Source organism: Typha latifolia, chromosome 4 (genome assembly GCF_019914945.1).
Source record: "Typha latifolia isolate L0001 chromosome 4, TyphaL0001v2, whole genome shotgun sequence".
Classification (NCBI taxonomy): Eukaryota; Viridiplantae; Streptophyta; class Magnoliopsida; order Poales; family Typhaceae; genus Typha; species Typha latifolia.
Window position 1 is genome coordinate 14,450,926 of NC_133089.1, and position 20,821 is coordinate 14,471,746.

Sequence of the window (20,821 nt, forward strand, 5' to 3'; positions counted from 1 at the left end):
TAAACAGATAATAAAAGCTAGAAACAAGGTTCTTGGCTTCTAAAAATTCAAGTCTTTAATTTCCACTTGACAGCGTGGCTTCAAACAAAAAAACTAAAGAGAAGGAAGATCTAGCAAGATTTATACCTCACAGCTATATATATATATATATATATATATATATATATATATATATATATATATATATATATATATATATATATATAAGCAACTGGAAGAGCCTAGAATATTGGCTCAAACTTATATAGCTTGTTCCTATTAAAAGAATGCCTACAATGTTGCAACTTTTGCTCGAGACATATTCTCTACTACCTCTTCTCTTCCTCTTCCCTCTTCTCTTACTACTATTAACTACTAGAAGAACCCACAAAACCAAGCTCCCACCGTCACCTCCGAAGCTTCCTATTATAGGAAACTTGCACCAAGTAGGTGGACTTCCTCATCGCTCTCTTTATGCCCTCTCCAAGAAACATGGGCCTCTCATGCTTCTCCACCTCGGTAAGACCCCAACGCTGGTGGTCTCATCCCCGGAGATGGCCCAAGCGGTCATGAGAACTCACGATCTCGTCTTCGCTTCCCGGCCGCCATCGGAAGGTATCAATATCCTTCTCTACGGGATGAAAGATGTCGCCTTCGCGCCTTATAGCGAACACTGGAGACAAGAGAAAAAGTTTTGCACCATGCACCTCCTAAGTGCCAAGAAGGTGCAGTCATTTAAGCATGTTAGAGAAGAAGAAGTGAGCTTCGCTATCGCGAAGATCTATAAAGCTCAAGAATCGTCAGAACCTATAAATTTGAGCCAAGTGTTAAATGCTTTCGCGAATGATATCATCTGTAGAGTTGTCTCTGGTAAGTTCTCTAGGGAGGGAGGCAGGAATATTTTGTTCCGTGAGCTTATAGAGAAGAGCAATCAAATAGTTGAGGTGCTTCAATTAGTAGACTACTTCCCCAGTTTAGCTTGGGTGGATTTTTTCTTAGGGTTTAGCTCTAAGGCAAGAAAGATAGCTAAAAAATGGAATGATGTTTATGAGGATGTGATAAAGGAACATAGTATGAAGCGAGTGAAGGATAGTAAGCAGGACAGTGATGACTTTGTGGATGTGTTGCTGTCACTTGAAGATGATCTACAGATGGAGTATGGACTCACAAATGATCACTTTAAAGCTCTTCTAGGGGTAATTACATCGATCTCATGTGCATTTCATTTCACATACATGTTTTTTTTTTGTATAGATTAAACTCGTAGACTAATTATAATTTCGATAATTAGTAACACTAGTATCTTTCCAAAGATTTGGGATTATATTTCATAATGTGGACTTATAGAGTTCTGAATTTATCGATACTAACATAAAGTTATAAGAAATTAAATATAATTTAAAATCTTTTTTTTTTTTTCTTACTACTATAAATTTTTTTTACTTAATTATGACAGGATATATTTTTTGCCGGGACTGATACCTCCTACATAACCCTAGAGTGGGCAATGACAGAGCTTGTGAAAAATCCAGTAGCCATGAAGAAACTACAAGAGGAAGTAAGAAGTACAGCTAATAGAAAAGAGATGGTTAAAGAGGAGGATTTAGTTAAAATGAGCTACTTAAAAGCTGTTGTAAAGGAAGTTTTACGTCTACACCCTGCTGTTCCGCTCCTGCTCCCAAGGGAATCCATGGAAGATTGTCAAATTAAAGAATACCAAATACCGAAGAGAACAAGAGTTGTTATTAATGCATGGGCTATTCATAGAGATTCAAAATTTTGGGAAGCAGCGGAGGAGTTTCACCCTGAAAGATTTATAGGGAGCTCTGTGGATTACAAAGGAAATGACTTTCAATTTATACCATTTGGAGCTGGGAGAAGGATTTGCCCTGGCATAAGCTTTGCATTATCTACCGTGGAGCTTATGTTAGCTAATCTCGTGTATAGTTTTGATTGGGAGTTGCCTCGTGGTGTGGTGAGAGAGAAGATGGACACGACTGAAACTGCTGGAGTTACGGTGCATATGAAGAAAAATTTGTACCTAGTTCCAAAATCATATGGGTAGATATGAATATTGAAAGTGGCCAATGTTCAATATAAGGTAGTGACAAATGATGTAAACCTCTAGTGTAAAATAAAAGTCAGGTAATTCGTTTGGATTTTCAATTTTACAAATATCCACTTTTTAAATTATTACACCAAGTAATTACTCTGTCATGATAACTGCATTAACCAGAGTAAACATTAAATCTCAATAAAGGGTAATATCTTATTTATTGTTTCTACTACAAATGATAAACTTACACACTAATACAAAATTTAGTACATAATTACACATCATAGGGAGGGGGAAAAAAAGACACAAAACCAAGTAGTAGACATGTACAAATGAATTTTAAACTAGGTATTGTTTCTCTTTCTTATAAATTTTTATATAAGTCGTGGTTAGTTTTGGCTAATTTATTCGTTTACTTTGCAGCAATTATTCTTCACTTTACCCACAGGAAACTGCATAACTAATCATAATATATGATATGCTTATGTGCCTGCTTCAGTAGATCTCAGAAGACAGGCAGGATGTAGGGAAATATTGCTTCTTTTAAATAACATCATGCACACTTCCCTCACCAAGCTAAACAATAAAAGGAGCATAATCTGAAGCAAAAGGGAGGTGAGAAACTACAATGTGAGAATGAACATTAAAAGAAAATAATAATAATAATAATAATAATAATAATAATAATCTTTTACATAACATCTGTCCGAAGGAGTAATTAAGCCTAATATGAGACCTGCCACATTCATCATTCGGATTTAAAGTGAAGTTAAAATCACTAATTATGAACCATGGCTTCTGTGAGGAATCTATGTCAATTTCTTTTGAGACAGCACAGTGAATGACTAGCCCGGGCTTTAGATCTTTTAAGTCGGGCTTCAAATTTGGAGCCCCAATTAGGTCCTTGTAGCCTGCGCCGCTTATTCCTCTGCTATTCTATTCTCCCATGGAGGACTCCGCGAAACGGAAGGAGAGGCTTCTCGCCATTCGCATGGAGGCCGCATCCGCCGCTGCCTCGTCGCGCAACCCCTCGCCGTCGACCCCTGAGCTCCCCGACCCTCTGATCCAGCCGCCGTCCGCCGCTGAGATCTCGCCACGTGCCCCAAGGTTCGACTACTACACGAATCCCACGGCGGCCTTCTCCGGATCCAAGAGGAAGAGCGGATACCACAACAACCCTCCCTCTCCGATTCCTCCTCCCCCATCTCGACCTTCCCGTGAGCTCTAATTCGATGCGTTTCTTTCTTCCATCCATTGCTTTTCGCCTCTTTGAGGATGCTTTTACTCACTTCTAATGGAGCTTCAATATCCATAAGGTTGTTAGTAGTTTCCTTATTTACTGCAAAATATTTCAGATTCTGAGCTAATATTTTAACTTCTAATTCTTATTAGTTCATTTAGTTAGTAATTTCTAATACTCTGTTCAAGACCTACTACAATCGTCACAACTATTGTTCCTTTTAAACAACTTTTTCAATGTAATTTAGCTCATATACTCATAGACATATATAAATATTTACATTTTATAGCAAAGTTCTGAGAAGAATGTAAACCCAACCCTTTACGGGATAGAACCGATTGGCAAAAAGGTTCATATAGCCAACTCTGACTAAAAGTACTTGTGGATTCTGCTGCTGTTGCCGTTACCCTCGTGGTGCAGCAGCAGCTATCTCTGTTTGTTAAACTCTACTCCATTGTGGTGGGCCTCTTCACAAACCAAAAATAGTGGCACAAATATTATTTCATTTGATTATAAGTTTATTGGTGTCGCAACATCTATTACCTCTCCTTATGTAAAATCTTAGGGTCTTAGGAGCTGCTATTTGCTAGATTATCTGTTCCTTTGGAAATTATAGGGTTTTCCTTGATAAATTTATACAACTATGAGATGTGTCTTTCCAAAATGTGCACCTGACTTTGATTGCAAGTATACACTTGTATTTGTATTACATGTTGAGAAATTTTGCATTGTCTAGTATGCATGTCTCCTATGTACACATCCTTTTCTACAAAAGCACATGTTAGAAAGTATATGATTCACTATTGGAGAGTTCACACGAATTTAAGTCTAATCGATGAAAAATATTAATGTCGGAGGTCCATTTCTCAAACTGGAGATTTGATAGAGCACATTTAGAAGATCCACAACTCTAAAATGAGAATATTTCAGAAATTGAAGACCAAGAATTCCCCGGCCTTTCAGTTGACCAAAAAAGGCCCCTTTATTAAAAGTTAGCTCACAACTTCTAATTAAACTCTAAAAAAAATTTCAACTATTGAGTATCCACCAGAGAAGGATCTTCTTGTCAGTGTATGAGTTAATCATCCATCTGTTTGATTATGATTTGAAGCTTTGGAAGAAATATCACGAAATAATTGCTTGAGATTTGGTTGTGGATCAGATTTTTCAATTGACTTCTAAGAGATTTAGCCAAGACAGAGAGTCTAATGTAGTTTAGTTTAGTTTTAGCCTTATAGGCGGTTCCTTTTTCCCAAATAGAACTTTTTTTTTGTTTCTTTGTGCAGTATCTTGAGTTCTTTTTATTTATTTATTTAGTTTTTATACATGCCCTAACTGCATGATTAGAAATTATCAGTCTGTTCGATGTGATAATTGTCTACTCCCTGTCTGACAAGATGGATTTAAGGTTCCATTGCACAGCTAGGATTTGGTTTACCTTCCTTTTATTGCTGCAAGTTGCAAAAGAGCAATATAGTAGGGATCCAACTTCATTTTGTAGATAAGAGAGAATTTTGCACTAGTGTAAGATAGCATGCTTCTGTATACCAAAAGTAGGAAATTAGGAACACAAGGAAATGTAATCTGCAACTCAACATGATTTTTTTCTTTGCTTGTTTAGCTGGACCAAGGGACTACCAGACAAGTTACATCAATCCCCCTGTTCAGAGATTTCAGACTACTCATTTTCAAGCTCACAGTATATATGAAACTCCATCACACACACCCCAGAGCAATTTGTGGAGAAGCCCAGCTAAATTCCAGACTCCCTTGACAGGGTATGGAGGATCAAATCTGACACACACACCCCAGAACAATCCATGGAGAAGCCCAGCTCAAATCGAGATTTCCATGTCAGGGTTTAGAGGATTGACTCCACCATGTCCAAATTCCTCAAATATATCTAGCGGTTTTGTAGGGCACAATTCCCACCCGAATTCATCAGCAGGTGGTTTCATGAACCCTAGTTTTCGAGGACGTGGCAGCCCTACGAGTAACCGTGGAATAGCAGGTAGCCCACATTCAAATTCTGGAAGAGGGACTGTGTGGCAATATGGTGGTAGCCCACATCCAAACTCTGGAAGAGGCAATAATTACGGTGGTAGCCCAAGTTCAAGAGGGAGAGGTGGAAGGGGCCGTGGTTCCTATGATGGTTCTTCGGGTCGGCAGGAGCCGAAAAGCTATTACATCAAGTCAATGGTAAAAGATCCATGGCGCAAGTTGAAACCCATAGTTGGTGACATACTGAAGCCAAGAGACAGTTCCAAATCTTGTGTTCCTGAATCTTTAACTGCACAGGAAAGCAAACACAAGCAAAAGAGTGTTCAGTCTGGTTCTGGCTTAAGTCTTGCCGAGTACCTTGATATGACATTTAAAGACACAGTTGATGAGACAACTTCTGTTTGTGATCCATAGTTGTAACCTCTGTTCTTGCTATGTAGTAAACTTTGTTAACATGGTGGTCAGCTTTCATTTACCTCAATAACAAGTAGAGCCTCAAATTCATGTTTGTACTTTGTAAGTGATGGAAATGTTTCCCCAGATGTTAGAATTGTACATGATGCTATTACAAATCAGACTTGCTGATTTACTTAATTGTTAAATGAAATGGGGCATCTTAGTAAAGTGCATCAGGAAATTTTGCAACAAGTAAACATTTCGTCGGTGTCATGGAAATTCAATATAGGGGGTTCATTCTTAAAGCTTGTGACTATGGGTGCAGTTATCTAAAGAAACGAATATATATCCCTGCGCAGTTAGGGGCAAGTGGTTTAAGGCCGAGAAAAGGGTTGAGCAGTCCTCCATTGATTACTGATTAGCCCATATGCGTAGGACCTCAACAGTAAGGTATGGACAATTATGAGACTTTACATCTAGTCTTAGAAAAGAGGTTTCAGAGAAACAAATGAGAACCACTAGCATGTCAATAAGTTGTTCCATAGGATATCTCCACAATCTACTTGACTGAAAAATTAACCCAACAAGATCTTTTCCAGTCTTCCCATTGGGACCTTATTAGAGAACTAGAATGGGGTATAGATGGGGAAAAAGTCCAATCCATCCTCAAACACCTAGATAATCTCAGAACAGTTTGATAGTCTTTGAAATGTCATTATGCAATTAACGGTCGATGTACCATAGGATATCAATAGCCAACAGAGATGAGATTACACATAAACACGAGATTATCATGATGATAATGTATATTGAGCAGTAATTTATGCTCAAGTACATTATGCCTAGTTGGATATTTGTTTTGGCAATACATACTAAATTTCAGCTCCATGATATACATTAAAATCTATAATAAGTTCTAAGATAACCATTGCCAATCAAGTTGAGCATATTATTTAATGGGCTTCAAGGGCAACTCCAGAACTCTCCAACAGACTCTTGATATAACCTTGCCTTGCGGGATGGTCCTCCTGAGGCCGATTATAAGCTGTCCAAACAGGTTCTCCAATGAACAACCTCATTAGCTGCATAGAAAATTTCATGACGGATAAGCATATGAAAATACTACTCCATGTGATGCAAGAAAAAAACAGTGATACCATTGTGTCATAAATTTGATAGTTGCAGACATATTGTCCAAGCCTAAGCAAGTTTGTGCAGTTGTGCTTAGTTTCTGTAAGTATAACTTGTGTAAAATTATAAGATCCTCAATAGAGCATCTCATTGCATCCTGATTTGTCAAAATTCCTTCTTTTCTTTTAAAAGTATAATAACATTGTTATAAAGAGATGTCAGCCTAGTGAAGATTTCTCCAATTTATTACAAAACTGACAAATCATCTGATTCTTCCATAAATATTTTATTCTCAGTTCAGCTTTATGGTTTAAAAGCAGCTGACACGTTGCTTTTGGCAGTGCCAAAATTAGCTAAGATTTACCATTTCTCAAGTCTCTTTAGAATGTATTGTCTGCGAGGTCATGATATGTGCAATTTTACTCTCGCCGCCAGCAATGTGAGTTAAGCCACTGCCCCCAAGTTGTGTGGGAAGCCTTTATTGCGGCAATAAGGTTTATATTGACACTTTAGAGTATAAGGACCATGAAAGGGATGGTGGACCAAAAGGAGTTGGAGAAACTGGAGTAACATGATGATATGGTTTATAGTGAACCCCTCCATAGCCACCTCCTATCTCATGTCAAATATGCAATTGTACACTAGATGACCCTCTATGTCTATATCATCTGCGCTTTCTAGAATTTGAGAATTATGAGAGGCATAAGAACTTTTCCCTAGAAACACTAAATGCTGATGAAGAATTCAGAACTTAAGGAAATAAATTAAAACAAAACAGTGGAATAAGATGCATCCTGTTACTATATATACCCACACTGACATAAAGAGATCCTGGCTATGTGCTAGTGTTAGCATTCAACAGGAATGTACTATACCATCAAACGGATCAGCTTGCAGTTATTGAAGTTTACATAGCCAACTGATGATATGCATGTTTTCATATCTGTTCAATCGAATATTGGAGATAGGCTGCAATTTGAATTGTAAAGACGGTTAACACCATGCTACTGGAGTTTATATAGGGTAAGGAGTACCTTGACATAGTTTGAATTGTCCAATGTGAAACGATGGTAGATTCCCGCAGGCAATACTATCATATCCCCCTCTTTTATCCAAATCCGAATCCAGCAATCATCTTTGTCACGAATGTCAAAGTATCCACTGCCTTCCAAACAGTAGCGTATCTCCTCATCAGCATGGATGTGCTCTCTGTAAAAGTTCTTCAACTTCTCCTCATAATTCTCAACTTTTCCAGGGCATAATTCTAAGATATCCTGTATAACAAATTAAACGATATTAGTAAAGAATACGAGGCACAAATTGCTTACATGACATGACTCACGAGGCATGTGGGATGGAGTTCAGTTCAAACCATGTAACTATATCCTCTAGTTTCTCGAATCCTCTTCAGTTCTTCATCACTTTCATGGTTCTTGGGATCCAAATGCCAATACAAAACTCCAATTTCTGCAGAAAAGAGAAATCCATAAATCTGCATCAAGTTTCAGAACTACTATATGAATCACCATTAGACGAACAACACCGAAATGTTCCATCAGATACAAGAGCAGAAATAGAACTTCGAACGACAGTAGGGTAAGAAGATTCCAAATCCTAAAGGGAAGACGAGAGATTAGAACAAGCAGGAAATGGGGTCTAAACAGAATCAGAATTATAATAGATTGAGCTAGGCATAAAATCAAACAGATAGTGGTTAGTACTTTGCAGCAAGAAATCACATTATCAATTCACTAAAATTGAATGCAATTGATCAGAACAACTCACACCATAGAGTATATTTACCGGAAATTGCAAAATTTCAAAAGCCAACATAGAAAGATAGGACATATAATAATACCTTCAAGCTTGGTCAGGGGTACAACTTCATCTAGGTTCTTTCTGTGAGGGAGCCTCTGGTCCTCATCACTCTCCTCCATCAACCAAGCCTAATCATATACACATCAACACATAAATAACACTTAACTATTGCTAACAAAGTTTACTATTTCATTCCATCAGTTGGTGGAGAAAAAAGAGAACCATACGCACCTCCAAAGCCATGGGATTATGCTTGCTTGCCTTTCCTCTAGTTCTAACACTAACTTGGAAGACAGTCGATTATATAAAATCCAAGAGGATGGGGGAGGAACGAACAAATGAACAACCCCAGATTCTTCGATTCTTACTCCAAAATAAGAGACTATGACTAGATATGAAATGGGCTTGTGACACGTGTATGGTGTAATGTTTTGTGGAGCTCTTTTATTTATTTTTATCTTCTGCGTTTGTGGAGGCCCTTGCTCAAAGATTAAAAAAAAAAAAATCTTTTAAGCATAATTCTATGGCCTATTATCATGTTACACTATGAAACTAAATCCGAATCTAAATTAATTAATAAAGGTCTAAACTTTTTCTTTCTTTTCAATTTTTTTTAAAAAAAAGTTTATAAGATGGTGAACAGTCAAAGAGGTCCAAGAAGTCCGACATCTCGGTGGGTCCAAGTCCTAGTCTAAGTCCAAGGCAAGCAGGAGAGAAAAGAATAGCAGATGGGAGAGACATCGGTCCCACACCATTTATTGTTAAGCTTTTCTTCGTCGATCGTCGTGGATTCGTGCCTCTGCCTACCTTCATCTCTCTCTCTCTCTCTCTAGACCTTAGATGATGAAATCAATCGTAGGAGACAGAGATCGCACATGCACTGAAGGTCACACGAGCGACAGCTACCACTCATCCAAATGCTATTCCCGTTGTTGACTTCCATCTCTCTTGAGTCTTGACACCTCTGCCATTAATCTTTCCTTCTAATAAATAACTAATAATTGCATAAGATGAAAGGAAAAGATCACACACACACACACACACACAATTAGCATGATGAACTACGACTTATATCCAAGGAAAGCTTCTTTGGAAAGACGAGATTAATGGACATTGATTGGAAACTCTACATAAATTAGGCTCACATTCTTAGAAAGGAAAAAGGAAAAAAAAAAAAAACTTGGCTTCTTCAAACAAATTAACAAAAGATAACAGTAGGTTCAACCCAAAGCCATGTGCCAGGGCCCTCGAGGAGGCATCTACTACACTAACTTATCTAAAAAATACTATGGATATTTATTAATCTATCTCCTTGTTCCCACACCACAATGCTGGTCTCTTCCTACTTTGCCAAGAGCCTCTCTCTCTCTCTCTCTCTCTCTCTCTCTCTCGTGAGTTTAACAAGGCCATGCCATTGCAGGAGCTTGCGAAACTTCTTATTTGCGCGCTTTAAGCTCCCCATCTAGGTATCAGAGCTTGGACATGGGAATCTACCGGGGATACCGCCTCGCAGCGGCGTTACTCCTCCTCTTAGCTGCCTCAGCTCTTGGTAAGAGTACTTGAATTAGAAGCTTATATCACCTCTGTTTTCCCCTTCCTCATTCTGTCCAAGATCTCTCCTTTAGGCAGCAGACCAATGCAAAAGATCCTATTGTTTTCAAAATTTTATAAACCCAAGTAACCTCTATCCTTATTAACTCATTATCTATCTATGTCTTCTGGATTTGATTCAGGGATTAGTACTGCAACGGAGCCGCGTCTGAGAACTTCGGAACAGGGCAGCTGGGAGCAAACTCCGGTGGCTCGGCGGTGGCTTGTGGGCCCAGGCTCGTTCCCTCCGACGTGCCGGGTCCGGTGCGGGAGGTGCTTTCCCTGCATCCCGGTGCGCGTCGTGATCCACCCGGGCCGGATCGTGCCATTGGATTACTACCCTGAGGTCTGGCGATGCAAATGCCATAATAATCTCTTCATACCCTGAGTTCTTTGTAATGTTTGCATGTATATCTATAAATGCATGTGCATGGCTTCTTCTTTTTTTCTCTTCCTTTCTTTTTTGGTAGGATCTTGTTAAAATCTTTTGGAAAGGAGATGATGTTGCCGTCCTCCCAAGGCACATAGTTGTTTTTCTTTTCTTTTTTTCTTTTACACTCTCAAGGTCAAGTTCAAGGGGACTTTTTGTCAAAATGCTACTATGAATTAATAATTACTTATATACGAAGAGCTAGCTATTGATTTTAATAATAAAAGGGAGCATAGAAAGTCTCCCCATGCACCTTCATGTGATGTTGGGAACTGGAGTTGCCTCAAGTTGGTGCTTCTGTAACCGCGACGGACGTGGGTGATGGTATCGGCGCCATCTCGATCCTCCCGAGAGCCCACGAGGGCATGCATTCCCAAACCCCTTCTACGTACTTGCAGTTCGAGTTCTAAAGCTCGCAATCGCGCCGCTGCTGCCGCTGGCGCAGACCATCTCGCTCCCCCTGCGGCGGTGAGAGAGGAATCCCCGTGGAGGTGGCAAAGGCGGGGAGAAGACGCAGGTTAAGTTAAGTGGCCACCGCGATCACCCGATGAGATGAGTGGTGTTGCGAGTCTTTTGTTACAGTGTGTACTTGAAAGCGAAACAGAGTCTCCCGCATAAGGCTGCTCAAGTCTACGAGAACAAGGCAGCGATCAGAAGGATCTTTTTATTATAGTGTACTTATAATTTTTTTTTCTTTCTTTTTACATATATGAAAATATTCTTGTAAATAATATCAACAATTTGTAAGTACTTTCTAAAGCTGTAGAGCCGTAGAGGTAAATATATAATACAGAAAAAAAATAATTTGTAATTAAAACTTGTCACAGGCTCCGTGTCATCTTGTAATTTATTTATAAAATCTCTAACACGCTATAAGAAAATTTGAATTAAAAATGTAAATTTTATAGCACCGAAGGATTGCAATGAGAGTAACACCTTGAACCTGGAGGAAAGAGAGAAATTGAGTATTATTATAGCTGCTTTGTAACATCCTTTTCCTTTATGGACAATTATGGTGCATGGATGGGCTATGGTGTAAAATTTTGCATCATTTTAAATGTGGAATAAGAATAAATTTATTTTAAAATAAGCCTTATTATTTCGATGTAGTAACTAAATAATATCTTAATTTATATTGATAAAATAATTTATTATTCTCTCTCTTCTTATTTCATATAACTTTAAAAAAAATTTAATAATAATTAATTTATAATTAGTATATTGACTTTAGATTAGACATCATGATTACACATAGTTTCAGCTATAGTTTCTCTCTTTTTAAAAAAATTATTATATCATATAAATATCCGTACTTTATATCATATAAAAATTATTATTACCACTTTATAGCAGATTTTTAAAAAAGTTCAGAAAGTTTAGAATTGCAAGGAGATGGTCTGATTGGAATGAGTATGGGTAGAAAGTTAGAACTGCAATTTGTTCGACCGAGATAAATGCTGATCGAAAGCAATAACAAGTCGAATAACTCGTTCAAATCTATTAAGTTGGTTCAGGAAAGAAACAACATAGCCGAATAGTTAATTGTACCTACTTCAGGAAACATACAGAAGAAATTTTCATGAAGTCCCCAAACGAGAGTTCAATGTCTAATAACGAGGGTTAGCACTTAGCTATTACATGGAAAATAAATATTAACATGATGAAAGATCAAAAATATTATGGAAACAGAATTTGCCACGCAAAACCCTGGATCTAAACCCGTGATTTTAGATGTTTGTTAAAATCTAACTAGTTCTCGAACATCATCTCTAAAAAGCAAAATCATTCATAAGTATAGAACCTCAAAGTACACCACCACAACACAAGCAGTCAAGTCTTCTGCAGCCTATGCACAAGAGAATAGCTACAGTTCAGCAATAAGTTAAGAATCCACATGAATAGCATCTTGATGATTCTTTGTTTCTTGTTGATCATGTCTCTTCTTCAGGCTTTGTAGGAGGTTGTGGCAAAATCTCGTTTATTAAATCCAACAGCTCTGGAACTTCATCTATTTCACCCATGACAAGACGTTTGCTACATTCCTCTATCATCTGCAAGGAGAGATTAAGAATTAAGAAAAAAGGACGCAAGAAGCCTAACAAAGTTCAACAGAAGCTTCCCATCTAAAGAAATTATATTGCCAATGAATACGCACAACTCAGGCCATTGTCAGGAATATGTTGATTTACTCATCTTGGCTGCTTCATCATCAAAGTCCAGCAGAATGCAAGTCTAAATAAGTAAATAACTATTTGGTGATAATACAGACCACTTCTACCGGTGGTAGCTGTTTATCGAAGAACTAGCAGATGGTCAACCGAAGGTACAGAAGAGGCTAATCTTTTCCTTTTATACCTTTAATCTTGAACATGGAACCGAGTAAGGAACTTTGCTAGATAGTGTAAGATGGAAAATATATCATTCTGCCTAGAATACTATCATAGGTATATTCTAGATCTCGAAGTAAACCACATTCTAAACCACATCAGTAATTCAAAGAAAAACGTGTAGGCTTTAATGGATGAAATATTTGCACTCTAAGAAGAGAATTTATAAGCAAAAAAATTGTAACTAATTATTGAGTGAGGGCCCTGAAGTGTGCCAACACTCAAGACTTAGTCCTAACTATCTGGAGTCAGCTATAGAGGTCCACTCAGTCTTAGCACAAAAATTGAGAAAACACATATGAAGAGAGCAGTGATTAAATGCTTTAGAAATATTTGTTGAGGGGGAATAGCTAATTTGTCTAGAACTAAAAATTCGGCTAACATAGTTTTCACCAAAAATGACCGTGCCAACCCCACTCTCAGAGAAGAAGTCGATTAATTCTGACAAGTTTACCAGCAGTACTAAGAATGATCTGAATGCATCATTTGAGTAAAATATTCCAATGGAATACAGCTTTATGAATTGGAATTGAAATAGCACATACTGATTGATATAAAGTGTAATATAATGATTCAATTTATATGCATGAGTAGCTACTTTTTGGTTATCACATATATTTGGCACATAGAACACGTCAAAAGCCTAAAACAACAAAAATTACAAGAAAACATTATCTTGTTAAAATTAAGTATACCGAATATATTTCAGGTTGGCTGGATGGCCTCAAATTGATTATATTTAGCTTCTCAGCATCTGCAAGCTTGAATTTTTCAGATCTTATCAAGAAGTCATCAATTAATTCCCTTGTCTGATTGCAGGCAGGTGTTTGGACAAGGTATTCAAATACCTGGGCTTACAAATCACAGCAGTGTATGTTAGATTTTTCACAAGATACTAAATAAAGCAGCAATCATCAAATTGTCATGTACAATCATAATCAAGAACAACAGAATAGTTAGACACCTTGCATTCTGATGGAGCAACGGCACCGAGACACCCCATGGGGTCACTAGTTGCACCTCTTGATCGTAAAAAGTGAAGAACCTCAAAATTTGTGAGTGCACCGGCATTTCTTTTTAATCTGGAAAAGAGCAACAAATCTCAAAGATATCACTTTTCAATATGGGTTTAACTTGAAACATAAGAAAAACAAAGTTTTGGGTTCTTTCTTATTCCTCTACACCAAATTAGTGCCTAAATTGCTTTTTCATCTTTCAGCTAAAGTGCAAAAACTCCAACAACGAAACATAATTGGTGCACATGATAATCTCATTCATCCAGGATTTTCAAGTAATATAGTTCCTTTTCATGACTAATATTTTCCAAGGTTTTGAAACTCGATACCGGATCGGGATCGGGATCGGCCGTTATAAAAAAATAATATGTATTAGCTGTATCGGTTGTATCAGCCGTCAGTATCGGATAAGACTATTTTTAATTTCATAAAATTATAAATATTATTTAAAATAGAAAAATTATAAATTTATCAAATACAATAAGAAAAAAAGAAATAAAAATTAGTCACATATGAACTTTAAAAACTAACTTAAAACTAATGAATTTCGACTTGAATTAGACAAATTTTTATACTCGTAAATTATTACTGCAGAACAATGTGAAAAGATATATCTCTCTTTACTGTTGTTCTATAGCAATAAGAAAAGAAGAGATAAAAATGGGTGAGAAAGAAGATAAAAAATAAAAAAAACTCATTCGAGAGTGCTAAAATGTGGATTAGCTAAGAGACTTATCAAAAAGATCGCCAAATGAACTTGGTGAAGCATGAGAGTAAGAGGAGAGTGTGTGCGAGATAAAGAGTAAAAACTAAAAATTTAAAAAGAAAGCAGTTGATAACATCAATCATTAATGTCTCTTAGGATAAATACATTTTAGATTTGACCAAAATCTTTTTTTTTAAAAAATCAGCCCTATTGTTGTTTGCAGCCAATGCGACCCAAACTAGCCAAAACCGACTGATATTGGCCAAAACCTGTCAGATCGGGATCGATTTTGGCCAATTCCGATCCAGATCGGCCAATTCGACGATCGGCCGATTTTTGTGATCCATGATATTTTCCAATGAGTAAATTCTCAATAAAACTCATATTTAAAGGTGCATATAAAAAATTGCACACAAATGTAAGAAAAAAATAATTACAAAGCATGCTCTTACATTTTCATTGTCACGTAGATTGCAAAGTTTCAAAACTTCGCAGAATGTTTGCACTGTAATTATTACCTCTATCTGCAAAAGGAAATAAATAGTTAAGATATATGGGCCTGGTCACTGACCATAGATCAACGAAAAAAGAACAATAAGAGAAGAAATGCAAGAAAAGTAACATGTAATCTGAATCAAAGCCAAAAACTGAAACAATATTTGGAAAAGATATATAATTTATTGGAGTGGTTTATGATTTAATTTAAGAAAGGTCCAGAACTGCGGCGGCCACACTCCCAAAATAGCAGAAGTTTGATCTCAAGAGAGAGATATAGAGATTATAGAATAAGGGCTCGTGCTTTGGTAGCTCAGTTGGGTCCTAGGCCCATGCAACTATGCAACTATTTTGATTGGTCTCAGGACTTGTGAATCAAGAAGAACACCATAGATCATGCTGTTCTAAGAATAGATCAATTTTTTACTCTTTGCCTTTTTCATGATAAAACTTAAGTAGAGTAGCTAACCCATTGCTATTCCAAAGATTAGTCTTTTAAAGAAAAGAGTAAATCTGTGAGTATCTTATAGTGGATACAGATGTAGTTGATGGTGCAAATGCAACTACTTCAACAAAACATAGACAGTGTTTGCAGGAAGGGATTGCAGATTCCTGAGGTCAGTCCAGCCCTGACTGCAGGAAATTCCTGCAGTAAGGGCTGCAGAGAGAGACTTGCTGCAGGAAATTCCTTTGTGACTGCAGAAATTCAAGCAAACATCATAGGGAACAAAAAAAAAGACAAGAAGAAGATTATTTGTTTGTCCGGTAGAGGTATAAAATAAATAACAGATACGGAAAGGGCAAGAAAGAGAAAAGGTATAGAAGGACCCCATGTGACGATGGTAGTAGGGGCAAAATGCAGCTGACAATAGCAATGGGCTGTGAAGCACGGATACAGAATATGGGATGATGGGATATGGTGATACGACAAACTATTCAAAAAATAGGATATGGATATCAATATGGGGGTAAACAAAGTATTCGTGCTTTAGAGGCATGAAAATGCCTCTCCTCTCACTTTCTTCCTTCTTTCCCTTTTCTCTTCTATTTCACAAGTTCCCGTCTCGCTGCAAATCCGGCTGACTAATAGGTTAGCAAATATGTCTGCCATGCGGGCCAATATAGCAGGTCCATGGCAGATATTGTGCTGTATTAAGACCAAAAGCCATTCCCTGTTGTTACAGAAAAACCGTGGCGGATAGAGGGGCAAAAAGCCATGGCAGCCACTCCAACCACTTTTTAGAACACTTGGTGGTGCAAAGCATCTAGCAACTATCATTAGTAGCATTGAGCATATCTTGTAAGCGAGATGCAGTGGCACATCTGTAACCTGAAGATAAATTTTTGCTTCCAAGCAGAACAATATTAGCTCTCCAAAACTTTGTTCACTTTCGATCTCAATTCCTCAATGATAAGATTAAAATCAAATTAAAAGTATCAAGGGTCAGAACATTACACTATACTTCATTGTATGCATTCAAAATGCAGCTTTTTTTTTATCTTTAGTCATGTATGATTTTGTTCAATTATGAGGAAAATTAATGTACCTCGAGTATTTGATTCCAGAAATCAACATCATCAGCAGTTATTGCAAGCCATTTCCCATTTCAATCAGGCCATTAACTTAAAAACAAACTTTGCAACAGAACCATCTTCTATGACATGATCAGAAGTGAAGTTTTGCCAGACATCCTCAACAAAGTGCAGCAAAATTGGAGCAATAAATCTGACAACGGGAAGAAGATGAGCAGCAAGTACTGTCTGGCAAATTTTTTTTGTAAAACTGAATTTACCCCTGACAAACACACCACAAAAATATCATCAAAATTATACTCTCATTCATAGCATTGCGAAAATCAACATACCCATGTTTGCAATCCTTTCACAACCATCATCTCTGGTTATTATCTAGGATAATCATAAGTAATCACAGAAATAGGGGATTTCCTATTTAATCTTTTAATGACAAATGGAAGCAGGAATAATGTAAAATCCATGAGATAAGAAAGAACACTGAGTAAATGTACTGAGAAGCCATATAATGCCCATCTATACACGATAGTATCTACAGGAGGTACAGATCTCAGATGTTGTTTTCAAGAAATTACTCCACTTTAGTTCTCAGACAATGCAAGTGTGTAAATTTATGTGCTTTAGTGCTGTTGTTTTTCAAACCCCATTGTACTATGCGTGACGTTCGGCGTTCGCTGCCTCTTTTTGAAATATTTCACAGTTTAACACTACAAGAAAAATGTATGTCCGCGCATCTGCAAGCAGCTATGCGGTCCAGTATTTTTAACATATAAAAATAATTATATATGAGATACAGTATATTACGTTATATATAGTAGAAAAATGACACGACCACAATCAAACTACACTAATTCGATCACTGATACATTTACACTAATTCAAATAATCAAATCAACAAGACTACACTATTTCAATAGCATATATCACACTAATTAACATTATCTATGCGATGCAGTGTGCAGAGAATGGAGGTAGCGGAGACTGGTAGAGAGAGAACGAGAGACGGCAGGATGTCGCGGTGAATAAGGGGGCAGAGGGTGTTGTGCAGAGGAGAGGAAGAGAAAGGTGGTGGCTGCGGATGGGTGAGGTAAGAGAGGAGAGACCGCTAACCTCTGAGAGGAGAGGCCCCATCGTTGAGAGAGGAGAGACTGCGGTCGTCGAAAGAGGAGAGGCCGTCATGAGAGGAGGGAGAGCAAAACTGCTGGGGAAGACGGTAATTGTTGATTAGGGATTTGACGAGGCTGGTGGTTTTTCTGTTTCAGTGGGGAGATCGAATCGAATCGAATCCAACCCGCATTGCACCCGCCCCCGCCTATGCAGCCACACACTCAATTCAATTATCTCTTTTTTCTGAGAGAGAGAGAGAGAAAGCCGGCAGCCAGTTTAATTCATTAACTTTTAAAATTACATTAATATAGTCTGATACACGATAAAGAAAGAGAATAGAGCGGGCGACTCTTTAACACAAGCTCCACACAATTTGAAACAGAGCATCAAGCCCGAGGTATAATACAAAATTAAAATGAAGAACAATCCTAGAAATTTTTATGAGCGAAGAGCTTTGAATCAGCTGCAGGTTCTGTCAATTCAACAATCTAAGTCACGGCCATAAGAATTCACAAAAGTAAGAAGATTGAAGTTTGCCCACTAAGAACAACAAGTTAAAAGCAGACATATAACATCCTAAATCAACAACAAGACAAAATAAAATAACACTGCTAAAAACCCTCAAAAAGCATGACATATGCGACCACATAGATATTGCTGAAAACATAGATGCCAGTGAGCACAGGCTGCTATTATGAACGGGTTTGAACCATCTCCCCGTCTAGAATAGCCTCACCCACCCAACACGAGTGTGGTGCCTGTAGGCAGATGGGCACCAAAGAGTGAGAGGTAGAGATTGGACGAAGGTAATAGAGAAGCAGAGGCAAAGGTTGGTTAAAAAGTAACCACTTGGCGACGGAGGAGATAAAGAGGGCGTAGCTTGTGGCTAGTAGGGCTATAGATAAAAGATGAATAGAAGAAAAACTGAAAAAGGGAGACTAAGATCTAGGATCTTAGGGGTGAAAAATGAGAGCTGAAGCTCCAACCCGATCCATTATTAACAGCCTAATGGGTCGGGTTCTAGTAGTATTCGAGTAGGGCATATAAATATATAATAAATACATATATTATTTATAATTTATAGGGGTAAATTGATATCTAATATCTATATCTAAAACTGAAAAATCTTACTCGACCCATACCCGTATCAGTATTCCGAATGTCTTTTAAACATTGTCCCGTATCTGAAATTCGTATTTGGGCTAGGTAAAATTTTTCAATTCGAATCTAATCCAAATTGAATCATATAGTAGATCGAGTAGAAGTTAATCGACTCATTTTTATCCTAAGGTGGAGCCTAGCTCATGCAAATACACAAATATTTTGGTTGAATCCAGGACCCCATACATTTGAGATGATATAAATTGAAGTATAGTAGTTAACCATGTTATTCCAATTATTGTTCCATGGAAAGACCAAGTTTTTTGTGGGTATCTAGAGGGTCGGATACGAATCCCTAAGCGTCTAAAAGATTCTGAGTCTGAGGTCCTTCAGTCGGTGAACGGTGAGATATTACTTGTCATAAACTAAGTTGGTTGATTAGAAAAAGACCATGCAACACTCTTTTGACGTACGATTAATGCACCGTAACTCATATGGATCGATCCACACCTGCCCTCCCTCCAAGTTAGCATGCTGGTTTGGAAGAAATCCTAAAATTCGTGTGCTCAGTTGGATGGACATCAACCAGTAATAAACATAAAGATAAATAATAATGTCACACATATGGATTAATAAACTCAACTGGCATCCAAGAAACAAAAACAAAATATATATAGCTACGAGGGTACACTCAAAGGAGGGACATGTTTCCTGCAACAGGGGCACTCGGGATGGGCAGCGAGCCACGGGAGGACGCAATCAGAGTGGTACATGTGGGAGCACGGCAGCCGTACGATCCTATCCTTCCCGTGATCAACCTCCTCTAAACATACCGCGCAGAGTAGGATACTCGAGGTAGTCCTCTTGCGCACACCAATTGGTTTCGAGCTCTTCGTCGTGGTCACCGTTTGATTAGGGTTGCCGTCGGTGCTCACCGTTCGATGCCTTGAGATCTCTGCTCCGGCTCGCACGAGCCTGGTGCTACTCCATCTGCAGCCGTCGATCCAATTAAACCAGTTTAAAAAATAGATCAAAATTCAAAATGAGTGGGCAGGCCAGGCTGGGCCGGATTTTGGGCCAAGTTAATCGGATCAGAGACTCCTCTATAGATCGGACGGCACTACGGCAGAGGTGTCAGAGATTTTAGTAGGTAAAAAAGAGGAATCGCACCTTGATGGAGAAGGGGCGGAGAGGCCGCGAAGCTTCTCTTCTAACCGGATCCGGGCGGCGATGGCGGGCTCGCCCATGGCGGTGGGGCGGACGAATTGGTTGGGCGCCCGCGTCGATATTGGATCCTGGGTTTCGCAGTGGTGGTGGATCCGCCGCCTGCGGGCTAACTCCACGCCGGGAAGCATCATCTTCGAGCTCTCCTCTCTTCTTTTGGTAGCTTTGTGGCTAAAGTGCCGCTCCTCTTGCTTCGCCTTTGGCGTTTGGCTTTGCGTCCTCCTCTTAAGACCGTCTAATTGGACCAGTTTGGCAGAGTTTTATAACTAAAAAGTCGAGAAGAGAACTTCTAAGGATGTAAAAGTAATTACCTCTTAATATAAGGGCTAATAATGAAATATCGTGGTGGAAGGAAACTTCAATAGCAGCTTCCAGAAGTTGCTTCCTTTTTCAGTCGTTTATTCGGATTTGACTGCTTTTGTTTTTCAAACGGCAGTTACAGCACTATGTTGAAAATATTTATCGAAATAGGTTCGGTATTGAAATGACAAGCTTTTAACCAATGTACTGCTATTTAGAAAAGTATTTTTTGAAATACACTACTGTTTAAATTATTTTTTAAACTACTATTGTATAAGACAACGATTCTAAATATTTATCAATACAATAAT

The 20,821-nt window shown here is 38.1% G+C and overlaps 4 protein-coding genes and 1 long non-coding RNA gene across 5 annotated transcripts; 3 read left to right on the plus strand and 2 right to left on the minus strand.

Annotated features, from left to right (window-relative positions):
• Nucleotides 1-232: 232 nt before the first annotated feature.
• Nucleotides 233-2,145, plus strand: LOC140786717 (indole-2-monooxygenase-like). The gene is made up of 2 exons (XM_073135339.1): nt 233-1,175; nt 1,436-2,145. Exons 1-2 carry the CDS (start codon nt 267-269, stop codon nt 2,042-2,044), a joined length of 1,518 nt encoding a protein of 505 aa, XP_072991440.1. The 5' UTR covers nt 233-266; the 3' UTR covers nt 2,045-2,145.
• Nucleotides 2,146-2,925: 780 nt separating this feature from the next.
• On the plus strand, nt 2,926-5,929 carry LOC140787382 (protein SICKLE-like). The gene is made up of 2 exons (XM_073136278.1): nt 2,926-3,252; nt 4,897-5,929. Exons 1-2 carry the CDS (start codon nt 2,982-2,984, stop codon nt 5,688-5,690), a joined length of 1,065 nt encoding a protein of 354 aa, XP_072992379.1. The 5' UTR covers nt 2,926-2,981; the 3' UTR covers nt 5,691-5,929.
• Nucleotides 5,930-6,442: 513 nt separating this feature from the next.
• Nucleotides 6,443-9,169, minus strand: LOC140787383 (acireductone dioxygenase 1). Its single transcript, XM_073136279.1, has 5 exons — nt 8,853-9,169; nt 8,662-8,749; nt 8,176-8,270; nt 7,838-8,077; nt 6,443-6,754 (listed from the first exon to the last, which is right to left on the minus strand). The coding sequence occupies exons 1-5, from the start codon at nt 8,862-8,864 to the stop codon at nt 6,626-6,628; spliced, it is 564 nt and encodes a 187-aa protein (XP_072992380.1). The 5' UTR covers nt 8,865-9,169; the 3' UTR covers nt 6,443-6,625.
• Nucleotides 9,170-9,957: 788 nt separating this feature from the next.
• LOC140787078 (uncharacterized) lies at nt 9,958-10,839 on the plus strand. Its single transcript, XR_012108744.1, has 2 exons — nt 9,958-10,170; nt 10,355-10,839. It is a non-coding gene; the product is annotated as an uncharacterized lncRNA (long non-coding RNA).
• Nucleotides 10,840-12,349: 1,510 nt separating this feature from the next.
• LOC140787251 (uncharacterized) lies at nt 12,350-18,025 on the minus strand. The gene is made up of 6 exons (XM_073136063.1): nt 17,889-18,025; nt 16,793-17,040; nt 15,203-15,274; nt 13,993-14,110; nt 13,724-13,876; nt 12,350-12,692 (listed from the first exon to the last, which is right to left on the minus strand). The coding sequence occupies exons 3-6, from the start codon at nt 15,208-15,210 to the stop codon at nt 12,573-12,575; spliced, it is 399 nt and encodes a 132-aa protein (XP_072992164.1). The 5' UTR covers nt 15,211-15,274; nt 16,793-17,040; nt 17,889-18,025; the 3' UTR covers nt 12,350-12,572.
• Nucleotides 18,026-20,821: the final 2,796 nt, after the last annotated feature.

What these genes read in the sequence shown, in the direction of transcription:
- LOC140787383 (XM_073136279.1), bottom strand. An exon ending in CTAGAGGATATAGTTACATG is followed by an intron (nt 8,078 to 8,175) that starts GTTTGAACTGAA and finishes TTTGTTATACAG; the next exon opens with GATATCTTAGAATTATGCCC. An exon ending in ACAATTCAAACTATGTCAAG is followed by an intron (nt 6,755 to 7,837) that starts GTACTCCTTACC and finishes TTTTCTATGCAG; the next exon opens with CTAATGAGGTTGTTCATTGG.
- LOC140787382 (XM_073136278.1), top strand. Translation starts at nt 2,982, where the DNA reads ATGGAGGACTCCGCGAAACGGAAGGAGAGGCTTCTCGCCATTCGCATG. An exon ending in TCCCCCATCTCGACCTTCCC is followed by an intron (nt 3,253 to 4,896) that starts GTGAGCTCTAAT and finishes TTGCTTGTTTAG; the next exon opens with CTGGACCAAGGGACTACCAG.
- LOC140786717 (XM_073135339.1), top strand. Translation starts at nt 267, where the DNA reads ATGCCTACAATGTTGCAACTTTTGCTCGAGACATATTCTCTACTACCT. An exon ending in ACTTTAAAGCTCTTCTAGGG is followed by an intron (nt 1,176 to 1,435) that starts GTAATTACATCG and finishes TAATTATGACAG; the next exon opens with GATATATTTTTTGCCGGGAC.
- LOC140787251 (XM_073136063.1), bottom strand. An exon ending in TTGCTCCATCAGAATGCAAG is followed by an intron (nt 13,877 to 13,992) that starts GTGTCTAACTAT and finishes TTGTAAGCCCAG; the next exon opens with GTATTTGAATACCTTGTCCA. An exon ending in GCCAACCTGAAATATATTCG is followed by an intron (nt 12,693 to 13,723) that starts GTATACTTAATT and finishes CTCTCCTTGCAG; the next exon opens with ATGATAGAGGAATGTAGCAA.